The sequence below is a fragment of the Oryx dammah genome, unplaced genomic scaffold, assembly GCF_014754425.2.
Source record: "Oryx dammah isolate SB20612 unplaced genomic scaffold, SCBI_Odam_1.1 HiC_scaffold_8, whole genome shotgun sequence".
Classification (NCBI taxonomy): domain Eukaryota; kingdom Metazoa; phylum Chordata; class Mammalia; order Artiodactyla; family Bovidae; genus Oryx; species Oryx dammah.
In genome coordinates, this window is record NW_024070192.1 from 49572581 (window position 1) to 49589752 (window position 17172).

Sequence of the window (17172 nt, forward strand, 5' to 3'; positions counted from 1 at the left end):
GGACCCGGGCCCAGAAAACAGGAAGGGACCGGCCAGGAGAGGGTGTCCAGCGACCCAAAGAAGAAGATGCTGGTTAGGTGAGGGGACCGGGGCGGCAAGGTCTTACCACCGCCCTGACCCGCCCGGCGAGCTGATGGGGGATGCAAGGGGCCGCGTTAGGGACGAGCGGGCGGCGTGGCCCCGCGCCCCGGAGCGCCTCCAGGACAAGCCGGCTGGGGAGACGCGCGGACGCCGCCAGCCCCCTCTACGCCTGCGGCCTGGCTTCCCCCGAGGGCGACGCAGGAGGGAAAAGCCAGGCCGGCCGGACTCCTACCCGAACCTCGGCGCCGCCCCTCGTGGCGGCCGACCCAAGGCAAATAACGGGAATTCTGTGCTTCTCGGCTGGTGGTTCCAGAAAATGGGATCACGACTGAGACCCGGGGCTTCCCAGCCGTGATCCCTCGTGGCACGGTCGGTAAAGAATCCAGCTGCAGTGCAGGAGACGTACGAGACCTGGGTTCGATCCCTGGGTCAGGAAGATCCCTTGCAGAAGGAAATGGCAACCCACTCCAGTATTCTTGCCTGGAGAATCCCATGGACAAGGAACCTGTTGGGCAACAGTCCGTGAGGTCACAAGTATCAGACACGACTGAGAGACTAAACCACCACCACCCCTGGGACCTACCCCGGGGAAGAGGTACAAGGGTGGCTAGTATTCAACTATACTCCCTAAAAACACCACCACCATCCACCCACAACCCAACACAGTGGGTTCCTTCCCTCCTGGAGGCTACGGACGATGGAAGAGAAGATGCATCCCGGGAGAGCTTAACGATGCTACGTTCTCCCTGCATCCTCTACCCCACTCCCCGGTCTGAAAATGACTGCTACGAAACCTCTTCTCGCTCTCCTCTCGGGGAGGGGGGAGCCCACAGGCGAGCCCACTCTGTAACCGAGGGGGCTTGAATGGTACGCAGGCAGGAGAATTATTCCTAAAGCTTTACCCAAGTTCAAAATCGACAGCACCCGACAGTGCTCTTGGGAGAAGGCGTGCCCGCCCCTCCTGGGCAGCTGTGAGCCCCGGACGAAGTCTGGGGTGTGCCTGGCCCGAGCTGCTGGCTTGCAGGACGGGCTCCGGGGCGCCCGGAGGAACCCGGGCCGCGTGGGGGAGGGGCGCTGGGCTCTGTGTTGGCCGTTGCCATGGTTTTGCCCCGAGTTCCGAGTGCCACTCCCTGAGTCACTCGGGGCCCAGAAGCAGGAGGTGGGAAGCCTGAGGGACCCGGGGAGTGCCGCTGTGGAGCCCATCAGCGCTCCTGTTGAGATGGAAGCCTCTGATGGGCAGGCGGACGAAAGGGAGGAGCCCCTAGAGCAGGTGAAATGGGCCTAGGGGTGTGAGGGGGGAGGGAAAGGAGGACCCTGCAGGGGCTGGCTTGGGAAGGCAGAGAAGATGAGTGTCAAGGAAGAAGACGGCGGGGAAAATGGTGAGGTTCACCAGTAAGGGACTGAAAGAACAAGAGAAGGTTAACTCATCCAGACAGATGTTTATCCAGAACACAGATACCTGGCAAGATGATGGGGGAGATTCCTGGCAAGACGATTGTCAGTTATGAACACTCACAGGCTGGTGTGTGTGTGTGTGTGTATGTGTGTGTGTGTGTGTGTACACGGGTCATGGTCTGTCTGGTTTGTATGGAGTGTTTATCCAGTTGACCTGCCAGAGTTCCCTCTCTCTGGAGTCTGGCGGAGCCTGTGTCCTGTTCTCTCTGCATCTTTCTCCCTCCCTTTCCCTGGGACTTCCCTGTGTCCCCTGAACACAGGCAGGACTTGTTTCGGCTCCCCCGTGAGGCACGCAGGATCTTAGTTCTTTGACCAAGGATTGAACCTGTGTCCCCTGCAGTGGAAACTTGCAGTCTTAACCACTACGCCACCAGGGAAGTCGCTACTCTCCCTTTTCTGGGAGGCTTTTTAAAAGGCAGGTGTAAATCTCATGTCAATCTAATCCTGTGCTCTGACTTCAAGTGTTATTCTGAAGTCACCTCATTGTGATTCATTTTCAACTTCTTTTGCTCCAGCTTGCTGCCAGAAAGATCCTTCTCATCATCACCATTACTGTCACCCACTTTCCTGAGTGCCTCTTAGTCTGGCAAGAAGCTAAAAATTAGGGATACAAAGAAGTGGGCCTGGGACTTAGGAACTCAATAAGTGTTTGCTGAATGAGCGAGTAAATGAATGATGATCATTTCCCCCAAGGAGTTACTTAAGCATCTCGGGTACCCTCCGCTCATCTGTAACCAAAAATAAAGAGTTCTAGCCTTACAAAATCTGTGGGAGAATAAAATGAGTTAATGTTGGTACTTCCTTGATGGTCCAGTGGTTAAGAATCCTCCTTGCAAATCAGGGGACATAGGTTCCATCCTTGGTCCAAGAATATCCCACCTGCCTCAGAGCAACTAAGCCCCTGAGCCTATGAAGCCTGCAAGCCCTAGAGCCATGCTCCTCAAGGGAAGCCATTGCAAAGAGAAGCCTTCATACCACAACAAAGAGTGGCTCCTGCTTGCCACAACTAAACAAAGCCCACATGCAGAATGAAGACCTACTATGGTCAAAAAGTAAATAAATAAAAAAATTTTTTTAAAATAGAATCCACCCTCCAATGCAGGGGACCCAGGTTCCATCTCTGGTTTGGGAACTAAGATTGCATATGCTGTGAAGTAACTAAGCATGCTCACGGCAACTAGAGAGCAAGCTCTGCAACTAGAGATAAAGCCCACAAGCCACAGTGAAGACCCAGTGCAGTCTTCTCCTCAAAAAAAAAAAAGAAGTTAACCATACACAGAAAGAGTTCAGTTCAGTTGCTAAGTTGTGTCCAACTCTTTGCGACCCCAAGCACTGCAGCACACCAGGCTTCCCTGTCCATCACCAACTGCCGGAGTCCACCCAAATCCATGTCCATTGAGTCGGTGATGCCATCCAACCATCTCATCCTCTGTCGTCCCCTTCTCCTCCTGCCTTCAATCTTTCCCAGCATCAGGGTCTTTTCCAATGAGTCAGTTTTTCCCATCAGGTGGCCAAAGTTAGCATGAGTGCCCAGCTAACTTTTTCCCATCTGGTGCCCAGCTTCAGCATGAGTCCTTCTAATGAGTATTCAGGACTGATCTCCTTTAGGATGGACTGGTTGGATATCCTTGCAGTCCAAGAGACTCTCTCAAGAGTCTTCTCCAGCACCACAGTTCAAAAGCAGCAATTCTTTGGTGCTCAGCTTTCTTTATGACCCAAAAAAAAGAGTTAATGTTTGTCAAGTACTTTGCAAAGTTAGTTAGTATACAGAGCTATAATATTATAAAAGAAATGGATTAGGTGTTCTTGGTTTTCTAAGCAGGGATTCTCAGAGATGGGTTTCCTTTGCCCAGGGCTCACTGGCCTGAGAGCTGGGTCAAAGAGGAGGTCACTGGGAAAATGGAGAAGGGCTTTGGCTGGGGTCTGGATCAGTGCTTGCCCAGCTCTGCCTCTCAGGAGCAGTAGCCCTAGGCCCCAGCTGAATGCTGCCCCTGCCTCCTCCAGGGGACGAACGCACTCAGCTTAGAGAGGAGCTCCAGTACCGCCCCAGCCAAAGACTCCCTTGTGCGCCATGCCAAGGGCCTCGACCAGGACACCTTCAAAATTGTGAGTAAGGGGCCAGCCTGGGGCCTGTACCCTGTTCCCCACAGGTCAGGAGACCTGGGTCAGAAGCTGGCAGGCCTCGGATCCATAGTTCATGGCCCCACTGGATACCCTCCTGGGAAGGAAGTGGCCTTCTCTCATAACAATGGGTCGGAAGGGCTGCAGCTGGGCCACCTGCTGGCTATGTGGGGCTGTCCAACTGTCTCTTCTTTCTCCTATGGCCCCTCACTTCCCCTGTTGCCTCCTCAGTGTAAAGAATATCTAAGGCCACTGAAGAAGTTCCTGCGAAAGCTGCACCTGCCAAATGACCTTCCCCAGAAGAAAAAACTGAAGTACATGAAGCAGAGCCTGGTGATCCTAGGGGACCACATCAACACCTTTCTGCAGCACTACTGCCGAGCCTGGGAAATCAAGCACTGGAAGAAGTAGGACAGCCTCCCTACCCAGACCACGACCCTCTCTCCTGGGCCACTCCCTCCAGAATCGAGGTCACTCCTTAGTGCAAATCTCCTAAGTCCTTCACCTTAGTATGGAAGGGTCAGGATCCTGGAGTGAGTGTGCTGAAGAGGGGTGGGGAGAACAGCACCCTCTAGTGACTCAGGGCAGCACTGAGTGGATAAAGGACTCCTCACCCCGGGATAGGAGTTCAGTTCAGTTCGGTTGCTCAGTGGTCTCTTTGTGACCCCATGGACTGCTGCACGCCAGGCCTCCCTGTCCATCACCAACACCTGGAGTTTAGTCAAACTCATGTACATTGAGTCGGTGATGCCATCCAACCATCTCATCCTCTGTCATCCCCTTCTCCTCCTGCCTTCAATCCCTCCGAGCATCAGGGTCTTTTCAAAGGAGTCAGCTCTTTGCATCACGTGGCCAAAGTATTGGAGTTTCAGCTTCAGCATCAGTCCTTCCAATAAACATTCAGGACTGATCTCCTTTAAAATGGACTGGTTGGATCTCCTTGCAGTCCAACGGACTCTCAAGAATCTTCTCCAACACAGCAGTTCAAAAGCATCAATTCTTCAGCACTCAGCTTTCTTTATGGTCCAATTGTCCTATCCATACATGACTACTGGAAAAACCATAGCCTTGACTAGATGGACCTTTGTTGGCAAAGTAATGTCTCTGCTTTTGAATATGCTATCTAGGTTGGTCATAACTTTTCTTCCAAAGAGAAAGCGTCTTTTAATTTCATGGCTGCAGTCATCATCCACAGTGATTTTGGAGCCCCCCAAAATAAAGTCTGACACTGTTTCCACTGTTTTCCCATCTATTTGCCATGAAAGGATGGGACTGGATGCCAAGATCTTAATTTTCTGAATGTTGAGCTTTAAGCCAACTTTTTCACTCTCCTCTTTCACTTTCATCAAGAAGCTCTTTAGTTCTTGGCTTTCTGCCATAAGGGTGGTGTCATCTGCATATCTGAGGTTATTGATATTTCTCCAGGCAATCTTGATTCCAGCTTGTGCTTCCTCCCGCCCAGCGTTTCTAATGATGTACTCTACATAGAAGTTAAATAAGCAGGGTGACAATATACAGGCTTGACGTACTCCTTTCCGTATTTGGAATCGGGGTGGGAGGAGTCGGGGAAAGAACTCTGAAAGAATAACTGCTGTGTGCCGTGGGGCTCATCACCAAATACAGGGGATTCAAGGCCTGGAGAATCCTGCCCTCCATGCGCCCAACCAAAAATTCAGGGGGCAGGGGTGGTCCATATCTCCCCGGGTGGTCCTGGCCCTAAGGCACGTGCGGGAGCGAGAGGGGCTGGGCTCCTGCCCTCTCAGCCTTGGTCCCTCCTCCTTCGGCCTCGGCCCCGCCCCCTCAGCCTCGTTTCCCCTCCCTTTCAGGATGCTCTGGCGGTTTGTCTCCCTCTTCTCAGAGCTGGAGGCGAAGCAGCTTCGCAAACTCTACAAGTATACCAAGAACAACCAGACCGCCAAGTTCCTGGTGAGGCTCCTCCCTGGCCGGCAGAGGGCTGGGTGGCGCGTTCCTGAATTGTAGGGGGAGGTCTGAGCCTGAAGGGCTGTGCTTTTTTTTTTTTTTTTTTGGCCACAGCATGTGGCATGAGGGATCTTAGTTACCCGACCAGGGATGGAATCTGGGCCCCCAGGGGTGAAAGTGCGGAATCCTCAACACTGGACTGGCAGGAAATTTCCTGAAGAGCCCTCTGATGGAACAAGTACTCTTTATTCCTTCCCATGCTCATTGCCTGAGGAAAACTCCACTGCCTCCGGTGGGCACAAAGTGGGCTCATGAGGCCAGAGACAGCTTCACCTTCCACCACCACACCCTGAGCAGGAGCAGGGATGTTCCTGAGGAGCCGTAGGTGGGGACGACCCAGGCCAGGCAGAGAGGCATAGCCAGCTTGGGGGAGGCTATGGAGACCATAGCAAAGGCCAGAGGATAAATATCTCGGGTAGGCTTTGTTCCGAAACAGTGATTCGCAAACATTTTAGTCTCAGATCACTTCTCCCGTCTTAATTTTTGTGGTGCTTTGTTGCTAAGTTGCATCTGACTCTTTGCAACTCCGTGGACTGTAGCCTGACAGACTCCTTGGTCCATGGGATTTCCCAGGAAGGAATGCTGGAGTGGGTTGCCATTGCCTTCTCCAGGGGATCTTTCCGACCCACGAATCAAACCTGTGTCTCCTGCATTGGCATGCATGTTCTTTACCTCTGAGCCACTAGGGAATCCCATAACCCCACAAAATGTGTTTGTATCAGTTCAGTTCAGTTCAGTCGCTCAGTCATGTCTGACTCTTTGCGACCCCATGAATCACAGCATGCCAGGCCTCCCTGTCCCTCACCAACTCCCGGAGTTCACTTAGACTCACATCCATCCAGCCATCTCATCCTCTCCCCTTCTCCTCCTGCCCCCAATCCCTCCCAGCATCAAAGTCTTTTCCAATGAGTCAACTCTTCGCATGAGGTGGCCAAAGTACTGGAGTTTCAGCTTCAGCATCAGTCCTTCCAAAGAAATCCCAGGGCTGATCTCCTTCAGAATGGACTGGTTGGATCTCCTTGCAGTCCAAGGGACTCTCAAGAGTCTTCTCCAACACCACAGTTCAAAAGCATCAATTCTTCGGCGCTCAGTCTTCTTCACAGTCCAACTCTCACATCCATACATGACCACTGGAAATGTGTTTGTATAGGTTACATCTATTGATATTTGCCCTACTAGAAATTAAAGCTAAAGAAAAAATTCAAAATACGTACCTGCTAATCATTTAAAATCAAGGAGCCCATTATATGTTAACATAATTTTTATGAGAGATAACTGTATTTTCCAAAACAAATTTAGTGAGAGGAGTGACATTGCTTTCTATTTTTGCAGATCTCTTTAGTGTCTGGCTTAATAGAAGACAGTTGGCTTCTCATATCTGCTTTTGCTCAGTCTCTTATGATATAATGATTTGGTACATAAGAAAATCCAGCCTCTTACACACACACACACACACATATATATATATATAATTATTAATAGAAAGGAGAGGAGTATTTTATTGGCATTTTCGGATAAAGGTGAATATTTTTTTGACACCAAAACTCAGCAAGTGGCAGTTACTTAACTGCAATGTTGAATCTGAAACCATATCAGTGAATGTTTGTTTATTAAGCTGTTTGTTTTCGTTTTTTTACCACATCACACAGCAGGATCTTAGTTCCTTGACCAGGACTGAATCCATGCTTCCTGCAGAGCAAGTGCAGAGTCCTAACCACTAGACCATCAGGGAATTCCTTCAATGAATGTTTTAAAATAGACTTTTTTAAAAAAAGCAGTTTTAGGTTTATAGAATAACTGGGGGTAAAGCACAGAGTTCCCATGCTTACTCTTTCCTGTTTTCCTTATTATTAACACCTTGTATTGGAGAGGTACATTCATATCTTTGATGAGCCAATATGGGTACACTGTTAATAAATAATGTCCATAGTTTACATTAAGGTGTATTCCTTGTTTTGTACATTCTGTAGGTTTTGACAAATATACAGTAACATGTATCCATCATTACAGTGGAAAAAGGAAGTTTCATTGCCCTAAAAATCCCCAGTGCTCTCCCTATTCATCCCCTCCTTCTCCCCTCAAGGCCCTTGGCAACCACTGATCTTTTAACTGTCTCCATAGTTTTTCCTTTTCTGGACTGTATAATTGGAAGGTATAGTTGGAATCATACAGTATGTAGCCTTTTCAGATTTGTTATCAATGAACTTTTCACACTGGGTTACATTAGAATCCATTGATTTCTCTCCTGCACTCTGAGTGGATCCCACTTTTCAGGCGGTTTGTGAGGTTAGAATATTTCACAGAGCACCCTTTGAGAAGCACTATCCAAAAGGATAATTACAGGGAATAGTTTTTATGTACTAGGAGACTCTATGTTCCTTCATGTCATGTCATTCTTCTTTTTTTTTTTTAAATTTTATTTATTTATTTGGCTGCTCTGGGTCTTAGTTGTAGCATGTGGGATCTAGCTCCCTGACCAGGGATCGAACCCGGGCCCCCTGCACTGGGAGCTCAGAGTCTTAGCCACTGGACCACCAGGGAAGTCCCCATGTCATTCTTCAAAAGTAACCCTAGGTGGTAATTAGAATTATTGTCCACAGTGTATAAAGGAGGGTGCCTAATCTAGGGAGGTGAAGGAACTTGATCCAGACCATGCAGCAAATGGGAAGGATAGAACATAATCTCATTCAAAGGAGAGCCCTGCTCTGACCTTATCCTGCCCGTTGCTCTAGCTGGGCAACTATAATGGCATCCTCTGATCACTCAGTTGGTAAAGAATCCTCCTCTAATGGAGGAGACGCCAGTTCAATTCCTGGGTTAGGAAGATCCCCTGGAGAAGGGATAGGCTACCCACTCCAGTATTCTTGGGTTTCCCTTGTGGCTCAGCTGGGAAAGAACTGCCTACAATGCAGGAGACCTGGGTTCAATCCCTGGGTTGGGAAGATCCCCTGGAGAAGAGAAAGGCTACCCACACCAGTATTCTGGCCAGGAGAATTCCACGGACTGTATGGTCGATGGGGTCACAAAGAGTTGGATGTGACTTTCACTTTCTCTGTGGGTCTTTATTTCATTCTCTGAACATGAATGTGGGGATAGATTCAGTGATTCCTTTTAAGAATATGAGGAGCTGCCATTTTAGTCATTCCTAGGTTTCAGCAGCCAAGGACCTTTCTGAAGATGTTTCCAGGCTCTCGATTTTAATTTTGCAAAGGACTTTAGAAAATAAGCACCAGGATTTCCCTGGGGGTCCAGTGGCTAAGACTCTGCCCAGTGCAGGGGAGCCGGGTTCAATCCCTGGTCAGGGAATTACATCCCACATGCAGCAGCTAAGAGTTCTCATGCCACAACTAAAGATCCCACGCTACAACTAAAACCCAGCACAGCCATGCCTGCTTAGTTTCTTCAGTTGTTCGTGTCTGATTCTTTGCGACCCCACGGACTGCAGCCCGTCAGGCTCCAGCATCCATGGGGTTCTCCAGGCAGGAATACTGGAATGGGTTGCCATGCCCTCCCTCAGGGGATCTTCCTCTAGCACAGCCAAATATTTTTTTTAAGTCCCATTGTTTCATTACAAACATGTAAGACACTATGCTCAAAAACGAGAGGGAGGAGATACTGCAAAGGAAAGAACCACCCAAGAAGACAGAGTTGGCAGCCTGGCCTCAAGATCCCCATGGTCCCCCCCTGCCCCCCAACATCTGTGGTCCTCACTCCATCCTGGCTGCCCAAGCGTGAGGCGCAGCCCGGCCGCAGCAGCTTCCTGACGCGGGCAGGGCTCAGGTTCTGGCAGGTGGGCCCCTCTCTCCTCCTCAACACTCTGGTCCCCTTGCAGGTGGCCTTCTACCCCTTGGATGCGCCGGAGAGCTCCTTGCTGGCTGACCAGGAGGACAGTCTGCCCAAGCTCTGCACTGCCTGGGGGCTCCGCAGCCACCTCAGTGGCATGAAGGAGAGGCTGTCCAAGCTGCAGGCCCCGGGCCACCCGGCCTGCCTGCTGAAGGAGCTGAGAGCCAGGGACCCCCACAGGAAAGGTATGCCCGGAGGAGCGGCCCGTCTGCCTCTGGGAGCGCCCGACCTGGTCCTCTTCCGGCCGCCCCATCTTCCCTTCTGCCCTGCATTTCTCTTTGTCCATTTTCCTTCCCCTTCTCCACTTTTTCTTTTCTCTTTTTCCCTCCTTCTCTTAGGTCGGCTCACTGTAGGAAATCTGAAATGTTTGTGCGTGCACGCTCAGTCGTGTCTGACCCCATAGACTGTCGCCTGCCAGGCGCCTCTCTCCCTGGGATTTGCCAGATAGGATAAAACAGAAAAGTCACCCATCACCCACAGGCAGGACTAATAATCATATTTAGGTGTGTTTCCTTCCTGTTCCGTCTCAGTTTCCCCCTGGAGGTCTCTGGAAATCTGCCTTTTCCAGCTAACAGGTAAACAAAGGCATGCTCCCGTACAATCAGAAGCAGAGCCATTTCTAGTGGCCAACAGCAGGGACTCTCGGGAAGTGGCTGAGCAGCAGGCTGTGCCCTCCTGGTGTTGGGTGGGCTGCGGGTGGAAGGAAGGGGTCACTCCCTCAGGAAGGAGGCCGTCCAGCCAGTCCAGGCCAGTCCAGTGACCGCGGCCCCTGGACTGAGGCTGTGGGCTTAAAGGACAGAGTCTTCAGTGAGGGGGGCCCAGCAAGGCTGGAGTCTGTGAAGGCCCATTCCGGGCACTAAGGATCAGAGAGATGTTAGACCTCCTACCTCTCACCCTTCTGGAACTGGCTTCTGGGGCCACGTGTAGCTGTTCTTGCTTAGCTCCTGTGGGAGAAAATGAAGGCACACAGGGAAACCTAGGACCCCGCAGCGTGGTCCTAAACTGGACCCAGGGTGTTTCTCTGAAGGCCGGGCCAGCCGGGGCCGCGCTCAGGGCCTTTTCAGTGGCCACAGCTGGACCAGAGGGAGCAGGGAAGTGAGGATGGGTCAGTGAAGAGGGCCCGGAGCCCCAGACCCAGACCTGTGCCTGGGCTCTGTGGGGGCCCGTGGCTCTGGGGCCTACTGCTTAGATTGAGGAAGTGAAACATACAATGGAATGAAGGGCAGTCAGTATCATTAAGATGATTTGGATCAGGCAGTCCATGAATCAGATGAGCAACGTGTGGTTCAGGCTTTGGAGCCAGCATCTCCCTGTACCAGGAGCATCGTGTCTCTTAATTTCACCCATCCCTGCAGCACCCGGAAGAGCTGGGCATGACCATCCCCCTTTCACTAATGATCAATCTCAGGTCATAGGGCAAAGGGTAGATCCGGAGGTTTGGAAGGAGGTAGGTTTGGGACAGGCTTTAGAGAAAGGAAAAAGGAGAGAGATGGGGGAGACAAAGAGGTGGAAGGGAGTTCTGTGTGGAGGTGAGGCAGTGAGCACACAGGCTGGGCTTGGAGGTGAAGGGTGGAGAGAGAGGGTAGAGTGGCAGGTAACAGGGAAAAGCTGCAGATGGCGTGTTAAGTTGGGCTTGAAACTCTGATTCTTTTTTTTTTTAAGTGTTTTTAAAAAAACTTCTTTATTTGGGTCTTCGTTTCGGCACTCGGGACCCTCAGACTTTGTTGCAGCATGCGGGACCTTTAGTTACAGCATGCGAACTCTGTAGAGGCTTGTGGGCTGCAAGAGGAATCTAGTTCCCTGACCAGAAATGGAACCCTGGCCTCCACCATTGGGAGTGCCCAGTTCTAGCCACTGGGCCACCAGGGATGCCCCTGAAATTGTAATTCTTAAAATAACATTTGATTACAAACACAAGCATATCCTAGAAAATTAGATAATACAGATTAACAAAAAATAAGAAAATATAAACATCACATTGTCATCCACAGTTACCACTTTCCAGATGCTTTTCATGTATATAAACACCTGTATTAAACCAAAATGAGACCATGCTATATGTGTGGTTTTGACTTGAACTTGCTTTTTTCAGATAATTATAGAAACCTTCCATGTCAACATCTTCACTGAATTAAATACTCCATTTTCAAATTGTCCCAGTAGTCAAAGATACCTTTTGCACTTAATTTCCCAAACTGTGCATTTCACCTGGTTATGTCTCTTAAGTCTCTTTTAACCTGAGTCTCCCTTTTCTTCCACCCCGACGTGTTGAAGAGGTCAGGCTACTGTTCTGCAGACTGTTCCACTTCCTGCTTTTTTCTTGTTGCTTCCATTTGGCATCTTTGAAGCTTGTTTCTCTCGGAGCAGGATTGTAGGTCAAGGGTCCCCATGGATTTGTGTTAAACACATTTCTGACTGGCATACTTTTCAGGCGAGGTGCCATTCTTCATACTGTGTTACATGAGAAAACGCATACTACCAGGTGGGGCCACCACGACCGGGTGAATCACTGAGTCTATCATGAAATTAAACATGACCTGTGCAGGGGCTCCCCTTGCAGTCCAGTGGTTAAGAATCCACCTTCCAATGCAGGGGATGCAAGTTCGATCCCTGGTTGGGAAACTAAGATTTCACATGCCTCAGGGCAACTAAACTCTCACACCCACAGGGGGCAACCAAGATCCCACATGCTTCAACGAAGCGACACAGCCAACAATAAATAAATATTTCTTTTTTAAAAAAGAAAAGATCAGTGAAATTGACACCATCCCCCCAAATATGACCTTCATGGTGTTCCTTGGGCACTGTGTTCATGAATCAGTTCTTTATTTTTTTCATGAGTCAGTTCTTAAGTAAAAAGATGGCAATGATGTTTGCAAACAACCCAGCAGCAAAGTACTGGAAACCGGGGAGTGAATGGAGACAGGAGTGGAGACGAATCACAGAAGCCGGAGGTCTGTCCTGACTGTGCCCCGGGCTTAGACTTTGAGCAGCCCATTTCCTTACTCTGCACCTGCGTGCGATCCCTCAGCTGTAAACTGGGGTCATTCCATCTCCCTACCCCACAGGGTTTCTGTGAGAAAAGGGTAAGGGACTTAGGTTGAAAGCAAGGTGTGCTTTTGCTGCTCTTCCCACCACAGCCGGCAAATGTTACAGGCTGAGATTCTCTATTTGTGATGTCATCAGCACTGTCTCTGACCTTCCTCTTTTTCAGGTTCTAAGCTTCCTCAAGAGCCGAAACTTAAGAGAAGGAGGATTAAGGAAGCCCCAGACACTCCGGAGACCCGTCCGTAGAAGACCCAGCTGGGGCTGAGACCAGCTTGCCCTGGATCCTAGAGTACTTGCCCTTGAGGGGAGGCGGATATGAGGGACCAGTGAGGGGAAAGAAGGTCTTTAACAAAAGGATGCTCAGTCTTAATTGTGCATAAATGGGACAAGGAAATAAACATCCTTTAGACAGTTCAACTTGGCTAATCATTGTCGTTCATTTTTTAAAAGTTATTTATTTGGTTGCACTGGGGCTTCACTGCTCTCTGCGGGCTTTCTCTAGTTGCAGAGAGCAGGGGAGGTCTCATTCTTTTTTTTTTTTTTAATTAAAAATGAATATTTGCCAGCCACCTTCTGAATAGTAAATGGCCCCCATATACACAGGTGAGTAAGAAGAGGCAGTTGCTGTGTCAAGGACCGTCACAGTCTGGGGGAAACACACAAATAGACGTTAAACAGGATAATGCTGATGTCTGGGGAAGGCCTTAAGGGAGGTGACAAGGCCTGATATGTGTCTGCCAGGAGACAGCACAGCGGGGAGGGGAGTGGCCTAGGAGTCAACTGGAGGGTGATAAGTCTGGTGCCTTCCTAAATCATCTGCCCTTGACCCTGTGGGAACTTAGAGGGGACAGTGACAAGGGAGATGCCAGGCAGGGGAAGGAGTTGATGTGACGTGGGTACCAGCAAAGTACGTGGAAGTAAGAGAGGATAGACTCAGGAGACCAAAGAAGGAACTGTATTAATCATCCCAAGGGACTTACCTGTTTGTCCAGTGGCTAAGATTCCGTGCTCCCAATGCAGGGGGCCCAGGTTGGACCCTTGGTTGGGGAACTAGATCCCGCATGCCATAACTCAGAGCCCACACGCTGCGACTAGAGATTCTGCATGCCACATCCAAGACCTGGCTCAGCCAAAAAGCAATTTTTTTTTAAAGGCAGCTGCACTTCTCTCGGGCGTTTTGAATGACTAAAGTAGAACTTCTTTTAAAAAGTCAGTTGCCAATATTAACTCGGTACATTTCACATTAGAAACAACAGTTTGAAAAACCTGGCCACGCTCGGAGGTGCCTTCTCACAGACAACCCCTGGCTGGAGCTCAGGTTTCATGGATATTCTCTCCAGTTCACCAGTCTCCACCCCTCCCTGTTGCCTTACACACCGGCCTTCTTCACTCCTTTCTCTTAGTATGTTTGACCCTCTTTGCCTTTAGTATTCGCCACCCGTAGGGTGTATACACAAACACAGTGAAGCTGTGCGTGGACGGGGGCAGGGTGGATTTGTGGGGCTAAGGCTAAAAGGACAGCTCTCCGTGACGGAAGTGGGAGATGACAAAAGGGGAAGGGGAGGAAGTGAAGACGGCACATTGTCTCTAGCTAGAAAGGCCAGGGAGACAGTGGTCAACTCCAGGAGGAGAAGCAGGTCCAGTCGTGTTCCAAGAACACGGGAGAATCACGGCTCTGTTCCAGGCAGAGCATCCGGCGCCCATGGAGGGTGGAGGGTGGGGGCCGGGGATACCAGAATAAATGTGTGTGACCCTGTTTCCTCTCTTCCTTCAATTTGTATTCAGGAGTAAATATTATCAAAGGTTTTAAATGGTAAAATGAACATCAGTCTAGACCTGAAGGCCAAGGACAGGAACGCACCAGTGGGGAGGGAGGCGGCCACCCCATCTCTGTGGTCCTCTCACCCATTGCCTCCCAGAGGCGAGATGAGAGAGGCTAAGGCAGGGGCTAGGGGTCAGCCTCACTGGGTGGTCCCTGCCAGTCCTGACAAAGCAGGGAGGGTTTGTGAGAGAAGAGCAGCAGGTCGGAGGGTGTCTCTGACAACTGGGGGCTCTCCACTTTTCTCCCGAGCGATGTCACTGACAAGGTCCCAGGGGAAAAGCTGGCTGTTCAGGGAACAAACCAAAGTAATGAAGTGACCTCTGTGTGTGAGGCAACACTGCCCCCTACAGGAATTCTGGAACTCTACAGCCTTCCTGTGCAAAGAGCCGCAGACCAGGAGCCAGTGTAGGAGATTCCTACCGGCCTCGAGGACGATCAGGAGGCCTGCAGGTAAAATGTGCAAGAGGTGAGGCTTGGATTTGGAGGCTTGCTTTCTTTTTTTTTTTTTTTTTGGCTGCATCAGGTCTTAGTTGTGGCAGGTGGGCTTAATTGCCTTGAGGCGTGTGGGACCTTAGTTGGCTGACCAGGGATTGAACCTACATACGCTGCATTGGAAGGTAGATTATTAACCACTGGACAACCAGGGAAGTCCCTTTTTTGGGGGGGTGGGGGCGGCCTCTTAACTCTTTCCTTAAATTCAGTAGGTCTCAGAATTCTAAAAGGACAGATCCCATGACATTGCTCTGCTCAAAATACTCCAAATAGCACAGAGGATTTTTAGAGCAGTGAAAATACCCTGTATGATACCAGAGTGGTGGATACCTGCCATCATACACTGGCCCAGACCCATAGGATGTGTGACACCAAGAGCAACCCTAATGTAAACTGTGGACTCTGGGTGATAATTCTGTATCAATGTAACTCCATCAGTTGTAATCAATAACCGCGCTCTGGTGGAGGGTGTGGGAGACGGGAGAGGCCGTGCATGTGGAGGAGAGCAGTATACAGGACATCTCTGCACTGTCTGCTCAGTTTTTCTGTGAACCTAAAACTGCTCTAAAAATAACAAACAAACATACAAACCCCCCAACAAACAAACAAAACCCTCCAACAGCTCTTTATCTCCTTCAGATTAAAAGCCAAAGTTTTTACAAGAGCCTACAAAGCCCTGTATGATCTATCCCTGTCCATTCTGGGACCTCTTTGCGCTCATCCTTGCTTTTCCCATACCAATCGAGCATACTGCTGGGAACTTCTCTGGTGGTCCAGTGGCTAAAACTTCATGATCCCAACACAGGGGGCCCATTTCTGGATAGATCTCTGGTCAGGGAACTGGATTGCACATGCCACAACCAAAAATCTCATGTGCTCCAACTAAGGCCCAGTATAGCCAAATAAAAAAAATAAAATAATTTAAAGTATACTCCTGCTTCAGCCAAATAAATTTAAAAAATTTAAAGTATACTCCTGCCTCAGATCTTTTCACTGGCTATTTCCTCTGTCTGGAACATTCCTTTATTTAAAAATAGCCATTTATTTATTTATTCCACATGCTGCACCTTTAGGCGTGTGGATATCTTGGTTCCCAGATCAGACAGGGGATGGAACTCATGCTCCCTGCCGTGGGAGTGTAAAGTCTCAACCACTGGACTGCCAGGGAAGGCCCCTGTCTGGAATGTTCTTTACCAAAATATCCACTTGGTCATTTCTTCTTTCCCTTGAAATCTTTGTTCAAGTATCACCTCCTGAGGATAGCCTACCGTAATCCCCTATTTTAAAGTCCAACAACCTCTGCACCCCAAATATCCTTTACTGTTTTTACTTTCCTAAAGTACTAATACCTCTCAAATATTACATAATTTAGTTAATGATTTTGTTTATTGATATTCTCCTCCCATTAAAATAGAAGTTCCACAAAGACAGAGCTTTTTGTCTGTTTTGCTCATTGCTGTATCCCAGTGACAACAGGCCCAGCACCCAGGAGGCACTTAACACACATTTGGGGTTTTTGTCTTTAAGTTTTGGCTGCACCTAGTGGCATGCGGGGCCTTAGTTCCTCAGCCAGGGATCAAACCCGCTTCCCCTGCTTTGGACGGCAGAGTCTTAACCATTGGACTGCTGGGAAAATCCCTTAACAGATATTTGTAGAATGAATGATTGGATTCCATGACTCGGGAGATGGCAAAGTGCTTTCTTTGTATCCATCCTCCTTGGATCTTCATGTCAAACTCTTCAGGGAGATTCTGCCGCATTATGGAGAAGAAAACAGAGGCTTAGCGGCTGCCACAGCTGAGCTGAGAGATGGACTTTCCAGGTCTCCTGACTCCATATCCAATGCTCCTTAGTTTTGGCTTTATGATTTTTTCCTTCGTGCATGCAGACCTTTTTTGTTTTTATAAAGTAAAATTATCAATCTTTTCTTAAATGGTTTCTTTATGACTTGGAAAGATCTTCCTCACTCAGAGAATATTTAAAATTCTATCTTTTGGGCTTCCCTGGTGGTCCAATGTTCTTAACCGATGTTAAGAATTCACCTTGCAATGCAGGAGTCACCGGTTCTGCCCCTGGTCCGAGAAGGTACCCCATGCCACAGAGCAACTAAGCCCATGCACCGCGATTACTGAGCCTATGCTCTAGGGCCTATGAGCTGCAACTACTGACGCCCAGACACCCGAGAGCCTGCGCTCCGCAGGAGAAGCCCCTGCAGTGAGAAGCCTGTGCGCCGCAGCTGGAGAGGGGCCCCCGTGTGCCGCCTCTAGAGGACAGGCTGGGGGCAGCAATGAGGATCTAATGCCACCAAAAATAAATTTTAAAAATTCTAT

General features: G+C 49.5%; 1 protein-coding gene across 1 annotated transcript; it reads left to right on the forward strand.

Moving 5' to 3' along the window:
- The first annotated feature begins 1300 nt into the window (after positions 1 to 1300).
- Positions 1301 to 12930, forward strand: CUNH17orf64 (chromosome unknown C17orf64 homolog). Its single transcript, XM_040244156.1, has 6 exons — positions 1301 to 1351; positions 3541 to 3642; positions 3889 to 4064; positions 5484 to 5583; positions 9470 to 9665; positions 12695 to 12930. Exons 1-6 carry the CDS (start codon positions 1301 to 1303, stop codon positions 12772 to 12774), a joined length of 705 nt encoding a protein of 234 aa, XP_040100090.1. The 3' UTR covers positions 12775 to 12930.
- Positions 12931 to 17172: the final 4242 nt, after the last annotated feature.